The following is a 27,866-nucleotide window of genomic DNA, read 5'->3' as shown; positions in this document are numbered from 1 at the left end:
AGCTAATACACTCGTACTCTCTAACTCGTCTCAAAACGTTGCACCTTGTTTCTATTTCACTTAGATTATTACAACCGCAGATTATCAATTTATTTGTAAGGATACATTTGATATTTTGAAACATAAATTAACAAATAAGTGGTCTAAGCAATATAACAGAAAAAAGTTCATTTTCAAGAAAACGCATTTTTATAATCCGTTTCAATAGACCGGTGAATAAACTGGAAACAGCATACGAATCTGGTAGCACACGAATTGGCTGACCCAAAATGGAGCTGTTTAACAAATCTACAAATTGCAACGGCTGTGCCCCAGAAAGGAGCTTTTTACCACGGGATAGAATCAATGAAGGAACGACTGCAGTTCACAGGATAACGCATGATTCGATCGACGGTTGTCTCGATGAAACACCTCGACAACAGAGTTGCACGACAAACTGAAAGCCAGTGTCTTCATTTGGCAGCAAGTGGTGACGACCGTCGTCGTCGGATCTTCAGATAGCCGAATTTGCCAGCACCTGGGGATGATCCGTCGAACAGGATTGGTAGGTAGCCAGTAGCTGCCTGGTACCTTTGCTGAATCTGTAAATGCCCAATGCAAGTTAATATCTCACTCACATGACAAAACCAGAAACAACTATCATAAGAGTATACTAACACCAAACTCTGGTTTCAGAGTTGTTTTTTTCGATCATAGCGTTGAACATATATAACATTACCATAAAAAGGAACTTCTCTAATATTGACCGTGATCACAAAATATGATGCAAAAGTACCTCCACAATCTCTTCACTGCTTTTGGGGCAGTTTTTCCCCATGACGCAAACTGAGCCGCCAGAACCTCCGCCAGTAATCTTAGCACCAAATAGACTTGGACTTTCACCTTGTGACATCTTTCTGTGCTGCATTTCTTGTACCAGATTAACTAGATGATCAGTCCCATCAGAACCAAGACCACATGCGTTATAGCTGTAGTGGCACTGTCAACAGTAAGGAATGAAAAATATGTCATGTCAGCAATATGCAACAAATATCCTCAACAGTATGTTCAGGTGGTCAATCTCAGTAAAAATAAGAGTACAGAATGATTCACAAAGTAGTGACGATGCTCAAATTCACCTGGTACATAAGTTCTCCAAGGGCTGACAATTGCTCATCGGTATTAGCTGCTTCTAACAGTGCTTTGAAGGTCTATACACCACAAATTAAAACAATGTTCATAATACAATCGACATGTACTTTTTACTACTAAAGTTCTCCAGTAAAGGGGAAGAAAATAAATCATAATTTGCTGAACAGATTTAAGCGCCCTTTTCTAAGTTCAAATGCTATATAACTTTTATCAAAGGTACAGAGCATGTAAACGATATCACTGCCACATGTTTCCAAAAAGAGTAAATTCAAAAATAAAAAGCTTTATATGTAGTTCCTACCATACAAATGTATTACTGCCTCCCAGTTTCAGGAAAAGGAAAACAATGGCAGCGAAAGCAAACAGTCCCAATGAAGAGATCGAACCTCAACTCGGAAATTTTCATATATGGGATGTCTGGTAGGAGCCTTCACGCTGTAATCTCTTTTAGGGTCAATTGATGTTACTGTATCATCATGATCTCCATATTTCTCCAAAAATGTATCTCCAGTAATTACCTCTGGAATATCTTTTGCATAAACAGCTTCATATCTGAAATTGAGATATAATTATATAAAAAAAAATATTATGCACGCAATATCCAAAACCATGCATATGGTCTTGGTGAATGGGCTATGCTAAGAGCAAACCTGTGAGGTGGCATGTTGCACAAATACTCCAGGGAAGCTTCAGATTTTAGTAGATCTATGGCATTTTGTTTATAGTCGTTAGATTGAACAGGAGCATCAGAGATTGAAGATTCTGAAGCTAAGTCAGATGCAGCACACTTGATCATCTTTCGTCCCATGTAAGTGCCTACCCTTACAGATCCATAATCTCCCCCGCCGACACTACCAATTCAAGTGATAGTAGAATACTGCAATTAGCTCCAATCCTTCCAATCTCAAAAGGCCAGCCTTGATTCATTCTGAAAAATTTTCTACCTATGCCGTATCCCTGAGTCCAGACCCCAAAACCGCATATGAGTAGGAATGGCAACCAATTCCTTCACTTCTGCAGGCTGCAGCAAAACTGTGATCAAACCAATACAGAAGCAGCATCATTTCTTTATTGGGATACAGATTTGATTTACCTTGCAATTTACTACTAAACACTAACCTGGCAAACCATTGCAAGGAGTTTGTTAGCTTCTCCACAAGCAGATGTCATTTGGTCCATTACTCCGCAAGGAGCTCCGACAACATGATTCTCAACCTGAAATACCATAGATTCATCAACATAAAGGACTTATAGTGAGTTATATTTTACCACCAAACATTTCTTAAGAAAATACCTTCTGACAAAGCAACGCGAGGTCCCTTGGAGCAATGTTTAGACCTACAGACAAGCGAAAAAATCGGCAATGGTATTTAGTACATGAAACATTGTTTAGCACATAACTATTGATAAGTCGTAAGTTAACTCAGTGTCTGCTGTGTCTCAAAAGGAGAAAAAGAAGTAATGGGAACGTAACTACAGTCAATTCTACAGACCATAGGCAGCTGCAACGGCAGCCATAGTTGCAACCTCCACTGATGCAGAAGAAGAAACACCTTTGCCTTCGGGCACATCAGACGAAACCTGAAGTTTCAGTGCATAACAAAAGCCATCATTATTGGCCCAAAATATGCTTGTAACATATGGGCAAAATGGGAAAAAGAGGAAAGTGTGTTTGTGCATCTGTCATTCACTCATTCTACTCAAAATTCCTAATAGAGAGTTTAGGAAATCATTCCCCTTGCCCAAAATAATCAACATGCACAACAAGGGAAGGGAGAAAAATAAGCTTAGTATACCAGAATGCTCATGCTGTCATTAAACTTCACATCTAGCTCAGTCATCAACACCAGAATTGTTCCAGCAACATAAGCAGCCCATCTGAAACAGGATGCAGTTAACAAACATGTCAACACAGTTAAGCAGTTTAAACTTCTGTGGGAACTAGAAGACATTTACTTAGGTGGTGTTTAGTTTGCAAAATTTTTTTGCAAAAACATCACATCAAGTTTTTGAATACATATTTGAAGTATTAAACGTAGTCTAATTACAAAACAAATTTCAGATTCCAGCTGGAAACCGCGAGACGAATTTTTTGAGCCTAATTAATCCATCATTAGCACATGTTGATTACAGTAGCACTTATGGCTAATCACTTTCTAATTAGGCTCAAAAGATTCGTCTTAAGATTTCTTCCGTAACTGTGTAATTAGTTTTTTAGTTTATCTATGTTTAATGCTTTATTTAGGTGTCCAAAGATTTGATGTGATGTTTTTGGAAAAAAATTTGGGAACTAAACAAGGCCTTACTTCTGGGAAGGGTTTCCACAAAAATATTCTCTGGCATTTTTATAGGATATTGGCTTGTCACGATCCATCAAATCTGACAGATTCATATCAAAAGTTGGTGAACGATTACTCAATTCAGACCCAAATGATACCTGTGAGAGAATCATGGCTAGTAAGCTCCGTATGAATTTCATAATGTAGATATTTTTTCATAAAAGAGGACAAAATACTGAGGGTAGACTGATGAACAAATAGCCAGAACTAGCATTTTCAGCATATAATTAATCTGCAGTGCCCACATTCACTGGAACATAACTGAAATAAAATTGTGAGAATTAGTGACAACAAAATTATTTGGATGATTGAATAGAACATACTATTTGTACCACAGGTCCCGTGCCTCCATTCTCAAGCTGTCTTGCTTGTGTATGCTCCAATAGCTTCTGATTACTTGGGTGGTTCCTCTGTACAGCAACATGACAGGCTTCCCGAAGGGGCAGCTAATAATTGCACCAAAATTTTCATTACAACTGACTAAACAAAAGATTATTGAGCTTACATTTGTGTCCGACAATTTATTATTTATAAGTAAAACTTAATAGAATTCATGACATCCAACAATTTAAACAATATTTATATAATTAAAAATCCAATGAAATTTACATATTTAGCCCCTATTAAGCTAAGATAGTCAATTTGAGCCAAAACAGTTTCATTACCCGAGTTGTTGGCTTCCTGGCAACAGATGTAATAATAAAGAATCAAACATGCATAGAACAATAGTGTACAGCTATCGGGCCAGCTCGCAATGCCAAATCATCAAAAACTAATGAATGCATAACTGCATATGCCTTCAAGGTTCTGAAGCTTCAATTGCGTTATCACCTTTCAAGTGGGCTTACTTTAATTATCTTGATTCACATTACGAACAATTGCATAAAGAGACGAATGTATGTTGTTACACTTGTACCATTAGATGATCCATTTCCTAATATACCATCTACTAAGTGCCAAGCAATGCTTTTGGATTAAAGAACCATAAAAAATAGGGTTTACACATCCTAATTCTAGAAGTCAGGGGGAACAGAGAAAATAAATCTGCCTATCTTAAAATCATACAGAAATATGATTTTCACTTGCAATTGAACATACCTGCAAGACTAGACTTCCTGAATAGTCTGCAATGCCACCCATGACATCTAAACGACCAGGTGCCCTTGCTATATACATTTCCTCCTGCAGAGGAACCAAGCAAGATACAAATAAAGGATTCAGTCATTTCTTAAGCATTTTGAATGACTTCCTTCAATTGTTGGAACAAAAAGGTAATCCATTATCAAAGCCCAATTTTGACAATGGGTTGAGAAAACGAGAGATCGATGAAAGAAATGGTTCAATGGCCAGAGAGAGAGACAGACATGAATATGTTTTGCACCATGTAATAGACATGGGAATTACATGATATAAATTGTGTTTAATAATGTGAATCACAAAAGGATCTGCAAACTGTATCATCTTAAATGTTTCCCTTGAATTGTATTCTGTAAGAAAACATGAAACTAAAATATGTCGAATTCCATGTGAAATGGCTAACTCAAGGGCCATGCATACTACATCAAAATGAGATATGGTTTACTTTGATCAAACTAATATAGCAGTTGAGTGAAATTTCAAATGAAACAACACAGAATATACATTGTTGATATATTTTGTGCGCTCTTAGGAAGTTATTATCTGATTATAATTGTTGCAGCTTTGTGCACTCTTGCAACAGCAACACTCTACATATGTAAAATTTGGTGCATGTGGGATTTAGCAGTACGATGAATAGAGGGAGTTCCAAGTACCTCCCAGTCAAAGAGCACAGATGCAGCAATTCTCTCTCCAGGTTGCTTCTTGTTACTCTTTAACTCAATTTGATTAAGTTCAGATAAGCTCTTCAAAAAGGCCATGGTGTCTGGTAATCCTTGCATATCCCCATGAAGTATCTCAAAGTCTTCAAAACATCTACAAGAGTTAAACTTGTTATGTCAGCAACAAAACCTATTGTTCAACAATTACACAGGTATGAAAAGAGCAAGGACATTTAACTCACGATTCTGTGTTTTCTTTTGTTTTAGTTTTTCTTGAGATTGGACAGACACCAACTTCTGTCTCGGAAAGAGAATACCAGTCAGGAATTGCTACATCTCTCCCTGAAGCCCTTTGTAGTTGATAACCTAACACTATGGCATCTTGCAATCGTCTTGCTCCATTAAACTATAATTACAAATAGAAGATGTTGATGGGCTCAGATGACAACTGTACAACAGGGTTTCCAAAAACAGATCTAATCTTTTTTTTACAAACTACAAGAAGGAAAACAGAAGTCCCCAGTTCAACAAGTGCTGGTTATACATGGCATGGAGCATACAAGGTTTATAAAGAAGCTACTAGTCCTCTAATCTCCCTGAGAAAACTTATTTTCCACATGAAGTGCAGAACCTAAAGAATTTCAGGATGAGCACAGGCACATGAGCAAAAAGGTGAACATGGAAATGCATCCCTGTTGTATCATGGAATAGTATGGGACTCTACAATCAATCAAAATTTATGTAGAAAATCTCACTTTGTCAGAAATACACTTCTTCCCAACAGCAGTGTCCTGGAGGATTCGTGCAGCCACCTGGATGGACAAGCACTAGCTTATTATTATAAAGAATATTACTTATACAGAATACAATCGGTTTAGTGGACTATGAAAGTATGAATCTACTCTTTTCAATTTAGTTTGGAGAAATGGGTATTGTTGTTGTCTTATCATGGCTGATTCTCAAAAAACACTACGTAAAATGTCAATAGATTAAATGTCATTGCATTAACCACATAAATATTTGTGAATTTTCGTCAACTAGGAAGAAATTCTGCAGTAACCTGGGAAATCAGTTGGAAAATTACCTCACCGCCATTGGTTGCACCATCATAGCATGGTTGAAGTGTAAGAGCACGGAGGAGATAAGGTTTCCAGTGCCCATTAAGGAAATCCCGTCTGGTCATTTCGATACTGTTCTGGTAGTGCTGAAATAGAATGGAGGAACAGGACAGGACATGGTGACATTTTTAGCACAGCTATACATAACATAAGTTACTCCTAGCATAACTTGATGATAAGAAATTATTCAACCTCAAGTAAATTCCGCAAAAATGGCTCTTCATTGAAATAATCTCTGCGGACAAAGATAAATGGCAGCTTGTAGGCCAAAGCCTCACTTGCAGTTCCATATCCAATTTTCCCTATAGGATCGTCAGAGTAAGCAGTGTGTAGCAAAATATAGAAAATATGGACTGGGATTCGAAGTGAATATATAATATCATGCTTTACCAAGCATGCAGTCAGATGCTGCCATAACATCAGGTGTGTAAGCATCTTTTGCAAGCTTAATGAAGTTTGGAGGAACCTCTTGAGAATCAGATGCACCACAGACCTTTCATGAAGACAGTGCTAAGTTTTAGACAACTACAGTGGACAGAGGCTTCATTTCTTTAAAGGATAGAGCTCCGATATAAAAAAAACATACCAAACAGATCCAGCCATCAGGCAGCCATTCTTGCTTCAGGTTCCATCCAGATGGCTGGGAACAATAGTACATTGATAATTTCGTTTAATTTGTGATTGTACTTCTTTAACTCACATATAAGCATAGGAAAATTCAGTAAAGAAGTCAAGATTGGGAACTTGCAAAAGAACATAGAATATGAAACATGATGTTCATATGGTTTATATGTACTTTTCTTTCTTTTTTTTTAAAAAAAGGATCAATCATATCCCCCACCCCCTGGTTTAGGAACATCATACAATGATATATTAGGATACTAGCTAAAGGAACATAGTTTCAAAAATAGTGCACAAGATTTACTTCAGGCTAATTTAAGATACAGTCACACAGAACATTAGCAAATGAGAAAATGGAAACATTTCTCCTAGGCTTATGAAATTTAACCATAGCAAGCACCCACCTGTCCCCCAAAATTAAAAACCACCACCTTCGTATTTGCTTCTATTCCAAGTTCCTTCCTCACCTAACAGATAATAATAGGGAGGTGTACATTAGGAAAGAAGAATGTTGTTCAAGCCAATGGAACATCATTCACCAGTAGAACACAAACCTCTGGTCTAGATCTGCGCAGTCCTCTTACCACAAGAGGCACATCAGTGACATCACGGAAAGCCAGCACTACGGAGTGAAGGAAAACTCATTTTGTTAAAACTGTGAAATGAGACATGGACATTTTCAAGAAAGAATAGAAAAACAGAAATGAACATACTAGGGCAGTATCCAGGTAGTCGAAGTAAGAGATCACAATGAGCATAATCCTCCGCTATCTGCAAATATTGCGTAGATAACTGGATATTGAGAAGGTAAATGTGTTCGCACATGGAAAGGGAGAGTGCTAAAGGAGACAATGGTGAAGATTTGGACATGGAATCAAGAATTGTTTACAGATACCATAAAGACCAAAATTTGACCATGCTCAAGAAGAGAAGGGTATGTAGTAATGTGAGAAGTGATTAAAACATCAGAACCTGCCAGACAATAGAACGGTGATGATCGCCAGATGCCACAATATATTCTGCATATATGTAGTCCCAACTGCAAATTGCACATATAGTGAAACAATAGCATATATCAGTGTCGCTAGATTCTGCAATGCTAAAGTTGAACTCTATTGTTTTAGCTGAACAAGAGAATTTCAGTCAGTGCAGAATAAGTAAAGACATAATCCGACCTAAAATTCCCAATGCAAGCCGATGGAATACCAACATCTGCAGCCACCCTGCACGCCATAGGAACAACATCCGAGATCTGCAGTTCCCAAAAGAAACACAGCACCCACACTCACTTCAGGCTCTCCTTTTCTTTTTCTTTTTTTTGGTTGGTGAAAAAAAAATCACGCAGTCAAGTAACTTCAGAATTCCTAACAATAGCATACGCTGATAAGCGCATCACTCTGGCATGAGCAATGGTAGAGAAGTAGTAGTACCACTAGGTCTGCCTTGATGGAGGTGAGCCACTCAGCCTCGGTCGTCAGGATGGATTCGCGCGGCACCACCGCCGTCTCATGGTACTGCAAATAATGAGAAAATTGCTATCACAACATCCTCATAACAGGTTTCGCTACAATATCATCCCAAATTATCTCGCAAATAATACCCCGCAATCAGAGGCACACCCCCCAATTTACGCGATCGAGAGAAAACGGCAGCGTGGAGAGCGAGCGAGTGAGGAAGGAAGGAAGGAGAACCTTGTCGAGGGAGGCGAGGGGGTCGACGGTGAGGGCGTCGGTCTGGACGGCGCCGCAGTCGAGGACGGCCCTGCGGATGTGGAGGGCCGGGGAGCGCAGCTCGGCGGTGAAGACGAACTCCGGCACCGCCGTGGCCACGTGCACCTGGTGGCCCGCCGCGATCAGGTGCCGCGCCACCTCGATGGCGCGGGTGGCGTGGCCGAAGCCATGGCCGGTGAGGTAGAAGGCGAAGACGAGGCGGCGCGGCGGCGGCGGCGAGGGGGCGGCGGCCTCTCCCGCCGGCGGCATGGCGCCGGTGTGTGTATGGATCCGGAGAAATGGATGGGATGGGATTCTCGCTTGCTTCTTCTCTTGTGATGGAATAACTGCAACCAATCCGAGAGCGATTGTGGTCACTGTGCTCCTGTGATGTGCAGTGCTGCTACCCGTCCCTTGCTGCTGGGACCTCCTCTTATTTCTTTTTGTTTGACGTTTTAACCACTATTTATCTTGTTTGAAACAATATATAATATATAATTAATAGTTAGTTTATTATGAAAAGTTAATATAAATAGAAAGGCAGGGATTACATTATTGTGCCTTTTGTTTTCTTAACACAAAAGAAAAATGTGTACGGATTGTTGATTATTAATAGATGATACCCTAAGTGTTGTTGTGTTGCTATGGAAGAACTATTGGATAATACAGTAGATATGAGTTCTAATTTTTTTTCTTATCTGCTATATGATTTTTTTCATGTGTTTATATATTCTATGTCTATCAATTATCTATAAGTTATAAGGCTCCTTTTCGGTTTGCATGAATTTTACAGGAATTTTAGAGAAATTAAACTGTTTCGTGTAAAATTCCTGTAATCCAAACAAGCCCTAAATGATTGGGTTGTATGGTGTATCTTTTGAAGGAAGAGATACAATTTAGTATCATCTTAAGCCTAAAATCAATTGAGATGACGTGAATTTACAATAGAAGAGAGAATTAACATTAACTACACTTAGTTGACATAAACTTTATAGAAAAAAGATTGCACCTTGAAAATAAACTTTTATTTAACTATCATCTTTTCTATTTATATTAGTTGTCTAATTACTTTTTGATATTTGTCGGACAACTAAGGCTGAAAATCCCTCTTTTTCTATAAGAATACTTAACGAACAGTTCATGATATATTTTTTAGAAAACTTATATATAAATTGTTTATTGATTTTTAAATTATAAAATAATTAAATACTTAATTAGCGCTACACTAACCACCCACCTCGTTTTTTTGTATATTCTTATTCTTTCCCTCTCTCTAACTCGGCCTAAACTTGTCGAAGATATTTACTAAACTTGTAGTACAGCATAACCAACTGTAGATGAAGAGCAATTTTTATTTTAGATCCCAATCCACACTGCACGCGGAAATTTGTGGCCAAATTTATAGCATCAAACTTGGACAAACTAACTGTACAAGCGAGCGTACAGTACATTAAAATTGAAGACTGTGGCAACGAAAACTTTGCAAATACACTGAATTTCGCGTATTCCAAGTCCGAGATTGTACAAACTTTATTCAATTTACACATTTAATTTTCGTTTTCTACTAGTATGTACAATACGAATCCGAACTGTAAACTGTAAAAAAGTATCCTTTTTTATTTAGGGTTAGTTACCTTTTCTATTTATATTTTTTATACGCTCCTACAACGCCGTCGTCTCCTCCCACCGCTCAAATCACTCTCTTCGCCGGCGCCGGCGAACGCCGCCTCTCCCTCCGCCGGAACCAGCAACCCGCAGTCGTTGGCCTCCTCCACTGACTGGACGGCAGCGGAGGCGCACCGGCACCGGGCGCGACTCCTCGCTTGGTACAGGCCGGCCACAGGTACGGCAAAAGCCCTAACCTTGTCTGGATCGCTTTCGTCTTCCTCTTCCTTTGGCTGCTACCATGTGGAGAAGCATCCACCACTAATCTAGTTCAATTTCATCCTTTTGCGGCTCCTAATCTAGTTTATCAGATGGCTTATTTGCTTGGCTAGGATGACGCTTCAGCTGTTTGCTATCTGAAAAATAATAAGAAAAAAAAAACTTGCCTTTTTTTATAGAATTACTGTTCACCAGAATTTATCCGCAAACTAAATTATATATATTAAATGCTTGGAGGTGGATCACTGCCATATTTCAGAAACAATGAGTTGGTGTTCTAATCCAATACACTTTTGCATCTTTGCAGGTGTTTTTTTGTGCACCAGATTGAGCCATGGAACCAAACTGTACCAAACAGTTGCAGGTGCCCGTGGCCGTTTTAGCTGTGGAATTGAACAGCAAGAAGCGGCTGCTGTTTGATGTTTCAAGCCGAAAGATCCGCGGGATAACCAGCACGGTGTTTCCAGATGCCTTCTGCGAATTCGAGAATGGTGGGTGGCTTCTGATGGCCAAGCACAAGCCTTTCTACTTCAAAGAGCAGACTGTGTTCCTTGTGCACCCTAGCACCGGCAAGCGCATCGACTTACCGGTGCTTCGTTCTCCTAACGAGGGGTTCTTCGTTTTCTATGTTGGTTCTCGTGGACTGCCCCTAGTGGTTGCATTCATCGAGATCGAGACTGCTGTTCCAACTGTCCATGTTGCCTGTCCTGGAGACGTGTACTGGAGCATCTACAAGCATAATAGTCATCCAGAAATGTCAAAAGAAAAGAGCATTTTGATTGTTGATGTGGCATTGCTGGGCACACGGGCTGTGTGTGTTGAATTGAATGGGCAAATCTTGGTCTTCAACATCACTGAGATGGTATGGAGAACAGGTTCATCTTGTCCAGACTGGGTTAAACAAGATTCCCATTTTCTTGTTGCGTCGATTGGGCAAGTTGTGGTCGTATCGCATCCTTGTGTAACAGTGAATGCTTTCAAGTTCTTTAAGCTGGATCTACAATCCATGGAGTGGTCACTGCTGGATGATGGGGAGTTGGATAATACCAGCTGGTTCCTTTGTAATGGCCAGTCGTACCGCGTGAAGGAGGAAGGAAAGAGGAAAGTATACTTATTTGGCTCAGAATATAGTGCCGATTCAATGGTGTCCGTCAAAAAGGACTTGAATGGAATTGAGGTGGCCACCTATTTGACTGTCTCATTAGGTCCTGCAACTTTGAAGTCCATCACAAATATTTATGCATATGATTTAGTTGATGAGACTGTTGAGACGGTGATACCAGCATCTATCGTTACAGAAGTGCATCGTTGGATTCAACCTAGTATATTTGCTACTTGAGCTAGATAGTGCCACATATTGAACATGTGGGCTTGATCTTGATTCTACTTTTATTTTTCTTCTTATAGGTCTTGAATTTGTGCAAATCTCTTTAGGAAACATTACCAACTATTTTGACATTTTGTGGAGGCATTCCATGTACATATATGTAAGCAGCTTTGTAATTGTACTGGTCAGAGAATGATCAGAGATGAATCTTTAGTTTTGTTATTTCTATTACTATTTTAAACTCAATTGTTTGAGCAACTAGCATCATCTTTGTTTCTTCATCGCCACCCCCAATTCTTCACCTATGCATAATTTCATTTATAAGTATATATAACTGTGGATTTGATGTCTTTTGAGGTAAATATCTCCTCTTTCAACTAGGGATTTGATTTCTTACAACCTTGAAGAGCAACTTTTCCAATCTTTCAATATAAAGGAAGAACATACATCTTGAATTTCCCCAGCCTTTCAACTCAAAATCTATACTCCAGTTCTTACCTTGAAGTTACACTGTTACCTTTCAACAAAAACTCTTTCAAGTGAAAAACATAAAGAAAAAACACCCCAAATTCTGTCAAAATTCAACTCTACAGTCTACACTTCCAGCTCTGCTAAGTATCCACATAAAGGATTACGTTGTCAGGAGAGAGAGAAAATTAACATCCAACTGGCAACCGTTTACATCATCCAGTAATAGTATAAGAGAATCACATTGATCTGCACGTTTTGCAGAGGATTACAGCGCATCAACTTACAGAGTAAAGCACAAATCATCCATTGGAAGGCAGAACCTATCTAGCTACAGACTACATTACCGAAAGACAGGTTCTAAGATTCATCCAACCATGACAGGTGGTAGCATAAGAGGAAGGACAGCTTATTGCAAATGTTATTTGCAGCTCATAATTGATTCTGTACTGTGTTAGGTGGGCACTGGCCTGTGGATTAACCGCAAAAACTATACAGAGCCTCGTTGCACAGGTTGGCAGGAGTTGCCTGTACCTGACCACCTGTGTTGATCAACGGAATTCATTGTTAGGAGTTTATTAAGAACAATATCAGACAGTATGTAATTAGAAGATCAACCCAGACAATATGATAACTGGAAGATATCCAGACAATATGGTAAATGCGCTGAAGAAATTCATTTACTCAATGAGAATTGAGAAGCATTTCATGATTATGGACAATCAACATCTGTCCAGATTAGCATCCTGATAAGTAGCAAATATATAGTGCTGAATGTGCAGTCTCAATATGATTACTAGTAACTCTTTGGATAGTTCCTATGGCTGAGGTTCAAGCAAGAAGGTTAATAAACACAAATACAAAATACTCACAAGGTACAACTTAGCAGCTAGTGGAATCGTTCTAGATGCGCCTCTGCGTCCGCATTATAGCCCAAACACTGGTACAGGAAAGTATACTTATTTAGAACTTCATTGCATTTGTATTTCTGGCTGTACCTGCAGACAAATATAAACCTTCAATGTTATGTATTTTATTCAATCAAAATATTTCCATTTAGTAATTAGGAAGTATAACACTTACATGGCACAGTCTACATCCGGTATCATGTTTCCCGTAAACAACTGGCAATCATCAGTTTGGGACGATGGCAGTACAAAGCCTCCTTGTCTTGAAACAGTAAATACGTCTTTCCCGCTCAACTCTGTCTCAACAGCGAGAGGCTCTCCTTCAAATATGACTAGATATGTTTTAGCAAGTTCATTTGGGAAAAAGCTACCGCTGTTCACAATATAGAGCTCATTGAAATGCTTCACCAGTGAGAAGTTTGTTCCATGGTTCCTCACTGAGCCCTTCCAAATCATAAGTTCTAAATCAGGTTTTTGCCTCACACAACACAAGGATCCACTATCAGTTAACCAGAATACCATGCCCTGATGGATTGCCAGGCTGTTTAATCCTCTGTGCTCATAAGTGCACTTCACCAATCCTTTGCTCAGCCTCCAGTTTTGACAGATCTGAGCCATATGGCAGTAACAGCTTCCTTGCCTAGTTTCGGGGGATGTTGTTGCGCAAGAGCTATAGTAACATCTGAAGGTGGATTACCAGTAAAGTATCCCTGATGGATAATCTCTTCAACCTGTCCAACAAACCATCGCTTTTCTGTGTTAACATTCCAAAGGCTGATGATGTTTTCTTCCCTAAGCAAGAACCAGCTACCGTTGGAGTATAGCACATCGTCGATGTCAATCTCTATGCTTTCTCTGTAGAAGGTACTCTTGGTGTATGGTGAGAAACAGCAGACATAAGGAGTACGGAAGTTGCAGATAAGCAATACAGGTCCACACATTTCTTTCTCATATCGTCCTAAATACGGCAGGCGAACCAGAGAGACCTCGGGTTTAGCTTCTGGCTGTCTTTGTGCAGTTAGACAAGGCCTGATATTTTGCAACAGATATAATACTTAGGAAATTTATATGGTGCTCCAAATTTGTATACAAAATCTATCACATGTTAATCCAATGGAAGTTATTCCCCTTACTTCTTTGGAGTTAATAACTCATTCAAAGAAAAAAGACAAAATTCTTCAAGCTGCTACAAAAAGTACTATTGCCAATAACCTTGATTGCTATGTTTTAAATTTGATTTACAAATATACATAAGTAATTAATTTTAAAATATGATAGTTAAGTTTAACGGGAATGCTACAAGACAGTATACCAATAAGCGGGTTGGCAGGCCGGCACACTTACACTCCTACCAATAAGTATTGTCGGTACCATCTTGGTATCAGTCGTTAACAATAGCATATCATCTGATACCACACAATATCAATTGGGACCAACAAAGTATCAGTTGATACTTGTACGGTATCAGATTTGATACTAATGAGGTATCATGTTTAATACCTCGTAGGAATCATCCTGGTCCGGAACGGGATATCGTATAATAGCAGCCTCCTAATTTTAAATTGGATTAGATGACATATTTATTCTAAACAAGTAAAAAGCATACGCAAGGAGTGATAGACAACAAACAACATAAACTGAAAGCTATAAGAATGGTTGAACTGTGTAGTGGAAAATGAATTGCCTGTAGAAGTTTTAGAAACATCAACGTACCTATAATCAAGTTGAATGTCCTGGATCCTTTCAGAGGGATCTTCAGCGAATCTCATCTTGTGACCTGACCATAATACGAGACCTTCTTCACAAGCATCTTCAATTTCATTGCCACATGATTTCTCGGTAGAAGTCTTGGCACTAGTAGTAGATGATAGTGCATTTTCTGAATAAATACACAGTATGCAGTAATTTACACGTGAGAACACTTGACGTAACATTGATGGCAATATGCATTAAAGATAAACACTGAAGACCGACGTGAAGAAACTAAAAAAAAGGGGCAAATGAAGCTATACCTATCAGAAGAATAGCATAATTAGCATCACAATATATTTTTCAACCCTTTCGTCTCTAATCCTAATAAAATCCATCAGTATGTAGCAAGCACATATGGCCCCTGCTCTTGTTATCCATACAACTAAAGCATTGATGATTTACATTGTGTTGACTAACCTTTTGGTTCTTCGAAATTGTCATCATGAGATTGAGAACACCCCAAACCACCATCAGTGACATTGCTGCTACTTTTACGCATCATTACATCCTCCTGTCCCAGCCAGCAACCCATGGAAGCGTCCGAAGCTTAGAAAGCGCCATATGTATGTATAACAGAAATGAAGCAATACATTTGAAAGTATCTACCTCCCAATTTGAAGTGAACATAAATTATTCCAAGTAATAAAGAGGGTATATATCAGAATATAACCAGTCCTGTTAACAACTAAGATCATCTTCAAATTTCTCCCACAAAAATGCACATAATCCTGTCATGCAATAACTGGGAAGTGTCAAATGGAAAGGGGAAACTTATCGAGTTACTCAAATAACATTGATGATGTTGCAGTAATTCAAGTGAATCTTCACCAGTCTGTAGATTAATCTATCATGGCACACCATTATATTTGAACCTTACACTTAGTTTGCGAGGAGTATTTTTTGCACTAAAACAATATTAACAAAACTGAGTACAATCTACTAAAGTCATGTGGGATTTCTGTTTGTGAATAATTGCTAGAATCACAATCAAACTGAAATTCCAAGCTTCATATATCCCCCTGTCTAACCACTTAAGGTAAAAAAATGAAAAATACTCCTAATTAAGAACAGAACAGAACTTTCCACACACCATTTATACAATGATATTGCTGTATAATTAGTTTCAATTCAAGTAATCAGTATATATGTAAGAACATAAAAGAAAATACAAGAGGGGGTTATGCATAAGGTCATTTGAGTCTATAACTAACATCTGTAATTCTGTATGGGGACAAAATGGCACAACATTAGTTTTCATCCCCAAAGAGCAAAATGTGGTCAAAGAATCACAAACTGAACTAAATGCAGTTCATTTGATCAGTAATTTCAGGAATATGCCATATAAGTCAGGAATACAATAATTTCTAACAGTTGATCAGAGGGAAAGAAAAATACTATGCCTAACACAGGATTGAGAGATAACAGTCCATTGGAAGAAACAGAGTAAAAGCGGGGGGGAATTAGGACATACATGTCGCGGGCACGAATGGCGCGGACCAAATGAAATCGGGCTTGGAGACTGGAGCACCATGTCCTCAAAGAAGGGGGGAGAGTCCTCCATCGGCATCGCGCTTCTCTTTCCCTGCAAGGCTGCAACGCTTGAACGAAATGTATGTCCATCAAAGAAAGGCATCAAGAGCGCGGGGAGGAGAGGAGAGCAATCGCGCAAGAACTCGAAAACAAGATGAATTCGATCGCGAAATATTATCCCTCTCGATCTATTAGTAGGGTAAAGAAGGCAACTCACGTACAGATTCAGAGCGGCCGGAGACGAAGGAGACAAACCGATCGCGGGATCGAAATCGCGCGTCCTCGGGATCGAAATAAAGCGTGTGCGTCCTCGGGGAGCGGCGGAGGGAGGAGGAGCACCTCACGCACGAGCCGGAAACCGGCTTCTCTCCGGAACTCCCTCGGGCTTGCGCGGCCGGCGCCGAAGCAGACAAACCGATCGAGGGATTGGAACCGCGGGTCCTCAAGGGCGGTGGAGGGAGGGATCAGGAGGCGCACGCGACCGCCAGCTTCTCTCCCGACCGCACTCGCGCTTGCCGGAGACTTAGGGGATAGGCGAGCGAAACCCTAACCCTGGAGAGAGCGGCGGCGGCGGCAACGGCGAGGTCGGGGAACGCGTGGAGGCGGAGGGGGTGCTCGCCGGAGAAGAGGATAAAAAGAGAGGGAAGCGAAAAACTTGAAAAACCCGATGACTCCCCGTGCTGTGGGCCCCACTCCAGAGCTATCCGGGCCCACCGTGTCAGAATGACCGTTATACTTGCCCGCACTGTACCGCCTTTTCCATGCCTCTTCTGTTTGGAACATTTTAATAGGGAGTTGAGTAAAATTCATGTGTTCCAATCATGTCCTAGCTCATGATACATTGGTTTTAAATTGCATAAATATGAACACAAATGTTTACCCATAAGCCTTACTCCCATGAAAATTTCGGGCGCTCTGTCATCTTACTCTCTGGCTCAAGCTCGATCGTGTCATCCCCTAAATGCCAGGCTGCTCGCATACTCTAGATTCTCTCTCTATTTTTAATAATGGATTTAAATAAAACCCAGCCTCTGCATCCACGTGGATTTACACAGCCAAACCATACTCTATACTCTGCATCCTTGGCCCCTTGTTACTTTGTTCTGACTTTCCATGATTAATTGTCATTTGTGTGGTTCAACCCATAAGTGTTGGCAATGGAGATTGCTTCTAAATATTGCCGATAGTAGATATTACTTAAGAAGGCGGATCTTGATAGGCATGTTGCAGTCACCTATTTTATCTCGTTGCACTTTGGTGTTTCACCTTCTTTAATAAGTGTTTTGAGGTGTACAGTGGTGTAAACCTTTTCTTAGGTCGATGTGTATATCAATAAAATAAGACATAATTTCTACCTATGTTTTTTTAAATATCCTATTCTTTTATGGTATTCAAAATTAGACAATTCATGTCTATGAAACTAAATGCCGTAGAGAAATAATCTATAAATTGTCACATGCATTGAATCATGGTAAAAGAAATAGTAAAGTCGGCATATTTTTTTATTAAAAAACATGCAAACCTCATAAAATAGGATGGAATTTTTGCTTATATATATCTTATATTTATTTCTAAAAGTGCGATCATATTTCTCATAATTAAACTTCTAGCAATTCTAGGGCTGTTGATTTCCGGTTTACACGAGCAGTCCATAATCTTTTCAGAGTACCTGCTGGCTATTGAGATTTGGCGCGCACTTTTGAACTGATGGTTCATGGGCTGGGCCAAATTGGCTAGAGCCTAAAGCCTAATTAACCTCCTAAAAGCTGTAATTACCAAAAGTCTGGGTGACAAGCTCCGTCCAATTAGGCCCACTGGGCTCTAATCCTCTCTTTGGCTAAAATAAAATGTTAGTAGTACTAATTGTTACATATCTCTAGATTAATGTGAACCTTGAAATATCAAACCTTTAAAACTCCTAGTATTAAATAATTATTTATTTATGGCGGAATTACAGTTTGAACTATGCCCAAGTTTTACGTCCAATCATTCTTTATCCAATCTTTTAACTTTAGACAGCTAATTTTGACTTTGTTGTAATTTGGACCATCCCAAATTACTTTTCAGCCCATCAACAACCTCGAGTATATCTGGCTCATGCATGCCATCAAACTCGTCTACCTATGTACAGAACATATCTTTGCTTGAGGAGAGATTAGACAATAATATACGGAATAATTCTTTCCAAGAATGTTTGATGGAATTTGTTTCGGAATTGTAGAAGGATCCAATTTCAGGCCCATTAAAATGTTGGAAACACGGATGATTTCATTACTTTTGGCCGGGCCAAAAGCGGCCGACCTCGACATGACTTCTTCTGCAAAATCACGCGCTCTGCGTTTATGGATGGCAACGGCCCCCCGATAGTCCGATACCCAACGGGTATTTGCTGTATTAGAGGATGGGTAGAGATCATATCTCTCCCTGCAGTTATTAAAATGGGCAAGAATCCATACCCAACGGGTACGACGGGTATGGATCCCGTTACCCATCGGGTAACCCATTTATTCTAGTAGTTATATCAAAATTCAAAATGCGCCCAAATATACCCATCAACTATTTTGGCCCAATAGCCTAAATCTCCATCATATAAATTGCAATTGCCAAGTCTCAAACCCTAGGACGCACGCCGTACTACCGTAGAGGCGACGCTGCACTGCCTCCGCCGCCGCACTCGCGCATGCGCTCGTTCTCGCCTTCTCGCGCCGCTGCTGCCCCCGCGGCCCGCGCTCGCCTTCTCGCGCAGTCGCGCCGCTGCCCCCGCGCTAGCCTGCTCTCGCACGCCTCCGCCGCCTCACCTGCTCGCACCCGTCGTCGCCGTCGCCGTCGCCACACTCACGCGGTCGCGCACGCCGCCGCCTGCTCACGCCCGCAGCACCGCGTGTTCATCACTGGTCATCCCCAGCGTGTTCATCACCGCGTCCTTCGCGCCGACCACCGTGTTGTTCACCTGCTCACTCACCTGAAAATAACACACACAGTTCAGCAATCTCCCTGGAATGAAAATGGTGCTCGATCGATCGTATGGAGAGAGAGAGGTAATTAACCTATTGGAGGACGCTGCCAGTCTTGTCCTTGCCGGCGATGACGGAGTCCTTGGTGTACCCACGAATCAAACACTCGCGAAATCGAAGAACCAATTGCTGCTCGATCGGGTGTGTACGATTTGTTTTATCCGGTCAAGGATGAAGACGGAAAAATTCTGTACCCGCGACCGCTAACGAGAACAGGGCAAGTATATTTATACGGAGTTGATAACATTGTTTAAATATCCGACGAGTATATACCCGTTGGCATGGCTAGCTGCGTTACAGCGAGACCACGTCCGGAGCCGTCAATCGTCCGTACGCCGCTGGATCACCGACACGTGGTACTCAACTCCCCAAAATCAGACAAAAAATACGTGAGACACCGTACTGTCCGAATTCACCAATGTTCTTATGGTTCTATACTATTTTTTTCTTCTTTTGAAAATTTCTCTTAAATTACCCATCCGATTTACGATCCAATTATACCATTGTGTTCGTAAAAATTAAATCTTTATAACAAGATCTCACATGATTATGTTTTTATAAAAAAATGCAAATTACTTTTATAATATACCTAAATTACTTTTAGATTTCATTAAATTACTTTGGATGTAACTCCAATGCTTTGGGGATATAACTTCAATATTATTTGGATGTAACTTTTTAGTGTTATCTGGATGTCACTTCAGTGCCATGGTGATATAACTTCAGTGTTATTCGGATGAAACTTTAATATTATGAGAATGTAATTTCAAAGGTGATATAACTTTGGTGTTATTCGGATATAATTTTTTTTAGCAATGTTCAGTTACAACTTAAGTGTCATGGGGATATAACTTTTAGTTCTATAGGGATGTATTTTCAATATTGGCGGGGTACAACTTCAACATTAAGGGATGAAACTTTCGATATTTTTTGATTAGGGATGTAACTTTTAGTGCTGTAAAGATACAATTTTGATTTTTTGAGGGATGCAAATTTAATGCCATGGGATATAACTTCTATAATATATGCAATTACTTTTATGTTGTATTAAATTTAAGAAGTAAGTAAAGTAACTTGGTATGGCATTTAAAAAAATCTATTACGCGGGTAAAAACATAAGTCTATCTAAAAATTAGATTTAATCAACATATCATTTTAATGTCATAACAAGTTACTTTCTTTTTGTTTTATGTTGCTTTTATAATATATGTAAATTACTTTTATGTTGTATTAAATTTACTTCTATATCTTTAAAATGTAACTTAATGAAATTTAAAAGTAACTTGGATATATTATAAAAGTAAGTTGTAATTTTTCATCGAAATATAATTATGTGAGATCTTGTTATAAATATTTAATTGTTACGAACACAACAGTGTAATCGGATAATGATCGGATGAGTATTTTAAGAGAAAATTGTATTTAAAGTATTTAAATTGTATGCCACGTTTTGGTAGTTTAAGTAATTTTTTTTCTTGATTCTTATATGTATGATTAAGTGCGCATGTTGAGGAGAAGTGCGCGGTACCAACTACCATTTTTGGCAAGGGCGTTTGCGTAGACGGTTAAGGTTACGTGGCTACCACGCACTGCTTAGCCGTGTCCTTCTTCCTCCTCTCCCCTCCTGTCACGGTCCCATAGGTTGTCCATATATGCAAAATACACCATACAATATATTAGTGAGAAAAATAATTTATGGTTAAAACTGTACTTAGTAACTTAAACATAAAAAAACTACGATAAAAAACTTAAGGACAACCTCTTCGTCGACTTTTTGTTGATCACTCCAATTTAATAATTTTATCGTTTTGAATAAGGGCAATATTTTAAATTCTTTAATATATTTTTCTATTAAAATATATATAATAAATAAATATTTATCTTTTATTAGCCCCATGTATGGGGGTACGTGCCTAGAGAAAAAGCTTGGAAAAGAGCTTTTTCGAGCTCTAGCAGCACTTTTATGAGCTTTAGGTAGTTAGAGATCTAAAGCGATTAAAAGTGTGTTCTTGGTGAGTGGAATGAAGATAATCTTACCGTGCTTCAGTACAGGAGGTCGAAAAGAATAGCGGATGACCGCCACGGAAGAGACAGAATAAGAAAGAAAAAAGAGTAGAGTAGATAGTCCATAACGGAGGATTTAACTTTTTGACATCTGCTACGGTACTCATTTTAACAATTTGCCGCTCTCTCTGTCTATGACATGTGGGTCCTGAACCCACCTATCGTAGACACACAGATTAAGTGCCACCTCTAAGAGTGACAAATTATTAAATATCCCCCGTAACTTTCGTCTACTCAAGAATAGGAAAGAGAAGAGTAATTCATGCGTACTCTTCTCATGTTGGAGTGTTTGCTCGTCGTTTAGGCCGATGAGTGACATTTTGGCTCACTGCAGTCACCTCCGGGGTTCTTCGCACATGGGTAGTACCAGGAGTCTTGTGCCCCGGACTGCACTGCCCGCCCTATGACCCAAAACTCAAAATGAATTACTCTTTATAACTCAATCATAGTGCTTTTAAACTAAATAAATAATTGATAGTCAAAGTTTTTTAAAAGTTAGACCACTCTATTTTTAAAATGACAAGAATTATAGAACTAGGAAGAGTATAAGCAAACTCTTTCTAGTGCGATAAGGTCCTCAGTGTCCGTATTTCCTGAATATGAATCCTAAAGTATCTCACTTATTAGCATGAACATAGAGACAACAGAGAGAAACGAAACATAAACATCTGGTAACACTGATAGCATTACCAGTAGTCAGTAGAGAACATCTGGTAACACATTGTCTGCTCCAGGCTCAATGTTACATTAACCAGTAGTCTGTAGAGCTACCATATCAACAAATATAGCAGGCTGTCCAAGAAACATATTCTGCCAACTCTATCAGACGCATGCCGACTATCTACTTCTGTGGATGCTACAACCTATGTCATGGTCTTGTCGACACAATTACAATACCAAAATGCGATGCTTAGTGCATCTGATGAACCCTAGACATTGGGCATAAGTCCAGTTTGTGTTCCTTGAGAGGAGTTGTGGGCGACAAGACCAAACCAAAAGGAAGACTGACAGAGACGATCGAAGGCACTGCATCTGGAGTTCACAGCAAAACATGCCCGATGTCGCTTACGCATCCTCCAGACTGATCGTTGGATGAACCGGGTGGAGTCGATCGACGCTTCCTTGCTGACACCCGCCCTCGTTTCGTTTTCTTCTTGGTGTGTGGAGGTAGTGGTGCAGCCCCCTTAGGCTGGTGCAAGTCCACAGGGTTTGACACCTCAGACTGGCTGAAATCAACAGGCCCTGAGGTTGAAGAGCCAAGCAGTTCATTGCATGTAGGGGGTGCTGCCCAGCAGAGTGGATCCACTGAAAAATAACAGCAATGTATACTCAATTAAGAGTTTTACCATGCTCTCTACTGGTAGTAGAACTAATCTAGACTATTTATTTTTTTTTCTAATCAAATGACTTAGATCTATTTTTACTACCACAACAAGTACTGCTAATAAAACATTTTTTTTCTAAATCAACGGTTGAGATTTTTGTACTAATAATGATACTAGTTATAATACTACTAGTATAGTGCACTTTAACCAAGCTCATACTCAATATATAAGTACTCAGAAGTCAATATGCCCCCCAAATAGCTAGTATTTATGGGAAATAGCAGTAGGATGAAACTGGGGGAAATTTATATATATCGGTTAGCATCACAACACTAAATGACATCTAGATGGTGCTAAGATAAACAAAGAACAGAAAATAGCAAAAAGCAAGCACATCATGACTTCTCACAGCTCGTTGACTATAAAATAACTACACATGCTGCATGACAAAAGATACTTCCAACTATGCCATTTGCACAGGAACCTTGCTAGAAGTATGCCTCCTTTCCGAAACATGGAGAATGACAACAAAGTTAAAAATGAAAAAAAATAAATAGAACAGATAAAGCAAACTTTGGAGTGATAGCACACCTTGTGCTGTCTCAAGAAGATCTGGTGATTCAGGAGCTGCTGCATATGTATGCTTCCTGACATAGTCTTCTTGCAGAGGTTTGGGAGTGGCAAAAGAGAACTGGGTTAAGTTAACTCCTTCCTTAATGAAGTGTGGGTTCTCTGCCAAGTACCTAGAAATATGGAATGTGGATATGATAATTGCATCACTTCGTGGGAAATATTTTAAGAATTTTCCAGAGCCTTGCTTTGTAGTACCAGGCCAACTAGAATTAGGTGCCCTAAGTAATATGCAATATCTAACTGGCCACACAAAACAGGCAGCAAGAAGAGAATGAATGGATTAATCCCACCTCCCAATTTCTACCAACGACCTCAACTTCTTCCCAGATGGAGAGGTGTAGTACCTGAAAAAAAGAAAATTAGTTCAGATATGTCAACATCAAGTATCTTGTGTGACCTAGAAGAATTAGTTGCTGTTTGAAAATTACAATGAAAAAGTTCCTGGGGCTGTGTTTGAGATATGCTAAAATGGATAAAAACCTATAATTGGTAAACATAACAGTGACTGTTTGCATTAATTAACCAGGCATACCATAAGGGATTGGAGGGATATTTGCTATGGTCTTACAAAGTATCAACTGAAAACTGTAGAAGTTTCATAATCATATCTGATACAAATAGTAATTAGAATGAATACACCTGAAAGAGCACACTAATTATTTAGAAAGTGTAACTAATCTTAGCAGCTGGCCAAGAGAGAAATCCGTAGTACCAACATGCCACAGTTAACATGCAGATTCTATTAGGCACATATAGAAGAAGTTTCATATCCAAATAAGGAAACGCCAACAAAGGAAACAACAGAATATGATAGTAATTCAATTACCATAAAGAAAATAGTGCATTACATGACTGCAGCATCAATAAAATTATATGCAGATTCTATTAGGCACATATAGAAGAAGTTTCATATCCAAATAAGGAAACGCCAACAAAGGAAACAGTGACATACACATCTGCAAACTTGCTGCAGCCCTCTCCCCTGATTCTGACCTCCCTATCCCATCCAGGAGGAGTCTGGGAAATGTTTCCCTTATCAATTGCCCACAGCCTACTTCCATCCTGTGATATGTCTTCAGGATCAACACACGATATAATACGGTTCCATTCACTAGTCCTTTCACATACAAAAACATCCTGATAAATATTCTCACGCAGCTCTTCATATTTCTCTTTTGTTGGGATGATCCTCCATTTGAAGCAGCGAGCACATTGCACAGTATAAGCACCAATAGATGGTAAAACAGTGTTATATCTATGTCTTGGCTTCATGAATCTTTGGTTCAGTGAATTATCCTCATCTATAGGCTCAGTAACTTCAGCTTCCCCCTGTTTGTCATACGCGATCTCAGGATTGTACATGATAAGCTGCTTTGATGTGTCTTCCATTGAGTAATCCTTGTGGATATTTTCATCACCATCACTATCATCATCAACAATGTGTACCTCAACAGTGTCACAGAACTTACGAGGCTTCTTGTTTAAAGGCTGAGACTTCTGAGAACGAACTTTCATATTGTTGGGGTTATGACCTTGAGAAGTCCTCATGAAGTAACCATCTTTTACCTGTAATAAGGAACACGGGGTTCAATATTTCTATAAAACCAGCATGATTTCAGTAAGGTTATCCCTTGCAGTTCCCCATTAAAGAAAACAACAGAATATGATAGTAATTCAATTACCATAAAGAAAATAGTGCATTACATGACTGCAGCATCAATAAAATTATATACAAGTAAGTTGAAATTCATCATCTTGAAGGCTGGGCAATGGAAGTTATCGACTCTGTTCACTACCTTCAGCAAAAAGGTTTCAGTTATTATGTTTTTATTATGACAGAAATGCAAAATTTAATCCATTTTGGTTACCAGATAATAATTGTAACGTTCAAGCAGACAAATCAACCTAGTGCCCACAAAAGTTAACAAACCTAAAACATGAAGCAATGGAGGGATAATCTTGGAAAAAGAAAGGTAACAGCAAAAAAAAATCGATTTTGTTCTACAGGTAACAAATAAAACTCTCATGAACTACAGCTACTAAATCTGACAGTTTAAGTGCTGCCTCCATCATCCGTGTACCCCAAATTCAGGACAGGATCTAGTGCTGCGAAGTTGACACCCAGTGGTGTCGACATTGTAGTACCTATCCCAAAAGTTATGTTAGCACACGTACCAGGCCACACATGACCTTTTGTTGCAATCTACTACTAATAACTTACTACTGCTCTCTACAGCAGACCAAACATCCGGTACAACCTTTGGAGTTATTACACATGAGATCAAAGCCCACATGCAACCAACCAACGAACAAACAAACAAACAAACAAAACAAGACAATTAATGGCACACGAGGCCAGTACGGTCTCTGCAGGATAGAGCCCAGCAAGAACGTTCACTCTCTGAATCCAAGCCTTCCAGGCAACAGATTCGTTACAGGAGAATGGAATCTTTCCAGAGTTACTGGGACTGCATGCTTAATCTTTTTACTAGTTTACCACCACCCAATCAGCAGAACTAAGCAAGCTAGAACGAAGACAAGAGTGGGGAACAGAAAAGAACATAAAGCTTCCTGTAAATCCCCCCACGCAAGAAACCCCACAAGTTGCAGCTGAAATCGGGCCACGCGGATCGAGCAAAGAAAGACACAAGAAGCATCAAGCAAGAGGATCTTGCACGACCTGAGACGCCGCGGGTGGGGATCGCGCTAGCTGGTGCCTAGGTCGTCCAAAAAGAAAAATAAAGAAAGGAATAAATCGGCAGGCATCGGCATGCATGCGGCGTCTCGGCGGCGATATGGACGACGTAAACGAAAAGGGGAAGAAGAGGAAGAAGCTAGGGGAGGGGAGAGAGATGCCGGGGGGGAAGCGAACCCAACGTCGGCGATGCGGGGAGGGCGATGGAGCGGAGGAGGAAGTGGGAAGGGCGATGCTGCCAGCTAGACGACGGACGGAGGGACTCGCGCAGGGTGACTACAAGACCCAGCTAGATAACGGGTTAACAGTACTGGCTCTATTCCCATGCGGGTTTACGGTTTATTTTACACCATTAGCTCTTTAATATCCCTAAGAATATATATATATATATATATTATTTATAAAAAATATTTTTTATTTATAAATATATCATTTGGTGGGAGATGAGCGCGGTCAGATATAATAGCAGTGATATAATGATAAATGATATTTACAAGCTGGATGGAGGGTTCTTTGCCTCGAGACTTTCAATAGGTTTTTCCTCAGCTTTTGTGTATTTCTGAAACTACTAAACCGTGTATTTTTTGGTAAAAAAATTTCTAAATAGAAGTTCAACATCTTTCATTTCTAAAATAGATTTTTAACTTTATAGCAGTTAATTTATCATTTACATAATTAATTAGCTATTAAAAAATAAGACAATCTTTCAAGAACACAACCATGATTATTTTAAGTTAAATTCATGTTTAAATTGCTTAAAAGATATTGTGATTGATAGCTAATCCATAAGTAAAATATTTATTATATAAATATTCTATTGTTTCATGTATATATGGGTAAATAGGTAAACCTATGTGTACGTGATACATGCGGATAATATGTATACCCATGGACACAAGATATCTTGCGTTTATGGTATGTGTATTCATTACTTGTGCTCACCATGTCTCGACTGCCATTCCTAATATGATCATATGCACGTTTAAATTCACTGTAATATGAAATATCAAATTTGTTACTACCCATTGTCTCAAAATACAATATTCGTCGTCATACCCATCATCGTATTTCTGATACGTGGATCTTATTTTCTAAGTATTTGTAGAAAATAACAAATCCATTACAATCGTTCCAAAAAATAAATATTTCTGAATCTTATAAAAAAAAAGTAAGTATTTGAAGAAAATATCAAATTCCTTTGTTCTTCCACCGTCCTCAAACATAATCTTTTTTAAATCTTATAAAAATAAGCATTTCTAGAATTATTTATAATATTATTTATCTTATCAATTACTTTTCATTTAATTTTTTTTATTTTACCGAAGATACCTTTTACCTCAGTTCATTACTTATTTATTAAGAGATTATTTCTTTTGTTTTTAACTGTTAATCTCTGCTAAATAATTTAGAAATATAGGTGTTTGTCATCGTGATGGACGGAGTAGTTGCTAAAGGTGGTCCAATTAGTTTTTAGGTCATGTTTTTTTAAAAGTATTTCTTAAATTTTTCAAGTACTTTTTAAGAAACCACGTATTTTTTTTTTGCGAAA

The 27,866-nt window shown here is 39.1% G+C and overlaps 3 protein-coding genes and 1 pseudogene across 8 annotated transcripts; 1 reads left to right on the top strand and 3 right to left on the bottom strand.

Moving 5' to 3' along the window:
- Positions 1 to 22: 22 nt before the first annotated feature.
- LOC102707412 (L-arabinokinase-like) lies at positions 23 to 9,132 on the bottom strand. The gene is made up of 27 exons (XM_015838213.2): positions 8,700 to 9,132; positions 8,439 to 8,522; positions 8,184 to 8,260; positions 7,981 to 8,047; positions 7,722 to 7,779; positions 7,563 to 7,630; positions 7,413 to 7,475; positions 6,974 to 7,027; positions 6,778 to 6,880; positions 6,580 to 6,689; positions 6,354 to 6,473; positions 6,025 to 6,081; positions 5,512 to 5,675; positions 5,264 to 5,423; positions 4,569 to 4,652; positions 3,794 to 3,916; positions 3,438 to 3,568; positions 2,928 to 3,009; positions 2,625 to 2,712; positions 2,426 to 2,469; positions 2,251 to 2,346; positions 2,076 to 2,152; positions 1,782 to 1,982; positions 1,518 to 1,683; positions 1,119 to 1,190; positions 776 to 979; positions 23 to 581 (listed from the first exon to the last, which is right to left on the bottom strand). Exons 1-27 carry the CDS (start codon positions 8,985 to 8,987, stop codon positions 453 to 455), a joined length of 2,970 nt encoding a protein of 989 aa, XP_015693699.2. The 5' UTR covers positions 8,988 to 9,132; the 3' UTR covers positions 23 to 452.
- Positions 9,133 to 10,391: 1,259 nt separating this feature from the next.
- LOC102707132 lies at positions 10,392 to 12,186 on the top strand. Its single transcript, XM_006657249.3, has 2 exons — positions 10,392 to 10,560; positions 10,909 to 12,186. The coding sequence occupies exon 2, from the start codon at positions 10,936 to 10,938 to the stop codon at positions 11,938 to 11,940; it is 1,005 nt and encodes a 334-aa protein (XP_006657312.1). The 5' UTR covers positions 10,392 to 10,560; positions 10,909 to 10,935; the 3' UTR covers positions 11,941 to 12,186.
- A 392-nt stretch (positions 12,187 to 12,578) lies between these two features.
- LOC107304469 lies at positions 12,579 to 15,073 on the bottom strand (annotated as a pseudogene).
- A 7,173-nt stretch (positions 15,074 to 22,246) lies between these two features.
- On the bottom strand, positions 22,247 to 26,629 carry LOC102708445 (methyl-CpG-binding domain-containing protein 2-like). Of its 6 annotated transcripts, none has more exons than XM_015837925.2 (5): positions 26,303 to 26,463; positions 24,575 to 25,188; positions 23,913 to 23,966; positions 23,581 to 23,732; positions 22,247 to 22,906 (listed from the first exon to the last, which is right to left on the bottom strand). In XM_015837925.2, the coding sequence occupies exons 1-5, from the start codon at positions 26,396 to 26,398 to the stop codon at positions 22,704 to 22,706; spliced, it is 1,119 nt and encodes a 372-aa protein (XP_015693411.1). In that variant the 5' UTR covers positions 26,399 to 26,463; the 3' UTR covers positions 22,247 to 22,703. The 6 variants fall into 6 exon arrangements, with proteins under 6 accessions (XP_015693411.1, XP_006656452.2, XP_006656450.1 ...); XM_006656389.3 differs by having other exon boundaries at positions 22,247 to 22,969; positions 26,303 to 26,460; XM_006656387.3 differs by lacking the exon at positions 26,303 to 26,463 and adding an exon at positions 26,495 to 26,629 and having other exon boundaries at positions 22,249 to 22,969.
- Between the last annotated feature and the right edge of the window lie 1,237 nt (positions 26,630 to 27,866).

This window comes from Oryza brachyantha, chromosome 6 (assembly GCF_000231095.2).
Source record: "Oryza brachyantha chromosome 6, ObraRS2, whole genome shotgun sequence".
NCBI lineage: Eukaryota > Viridiplantae > Streptophyta > Magnoliopsida > Poales > Poaceae > Oryza > Oryza brachyantha.
Note: the sequence above shows the minus strand (reverse complement) of the source record. Positions and strands in the feature narration are given on the sequence as shown.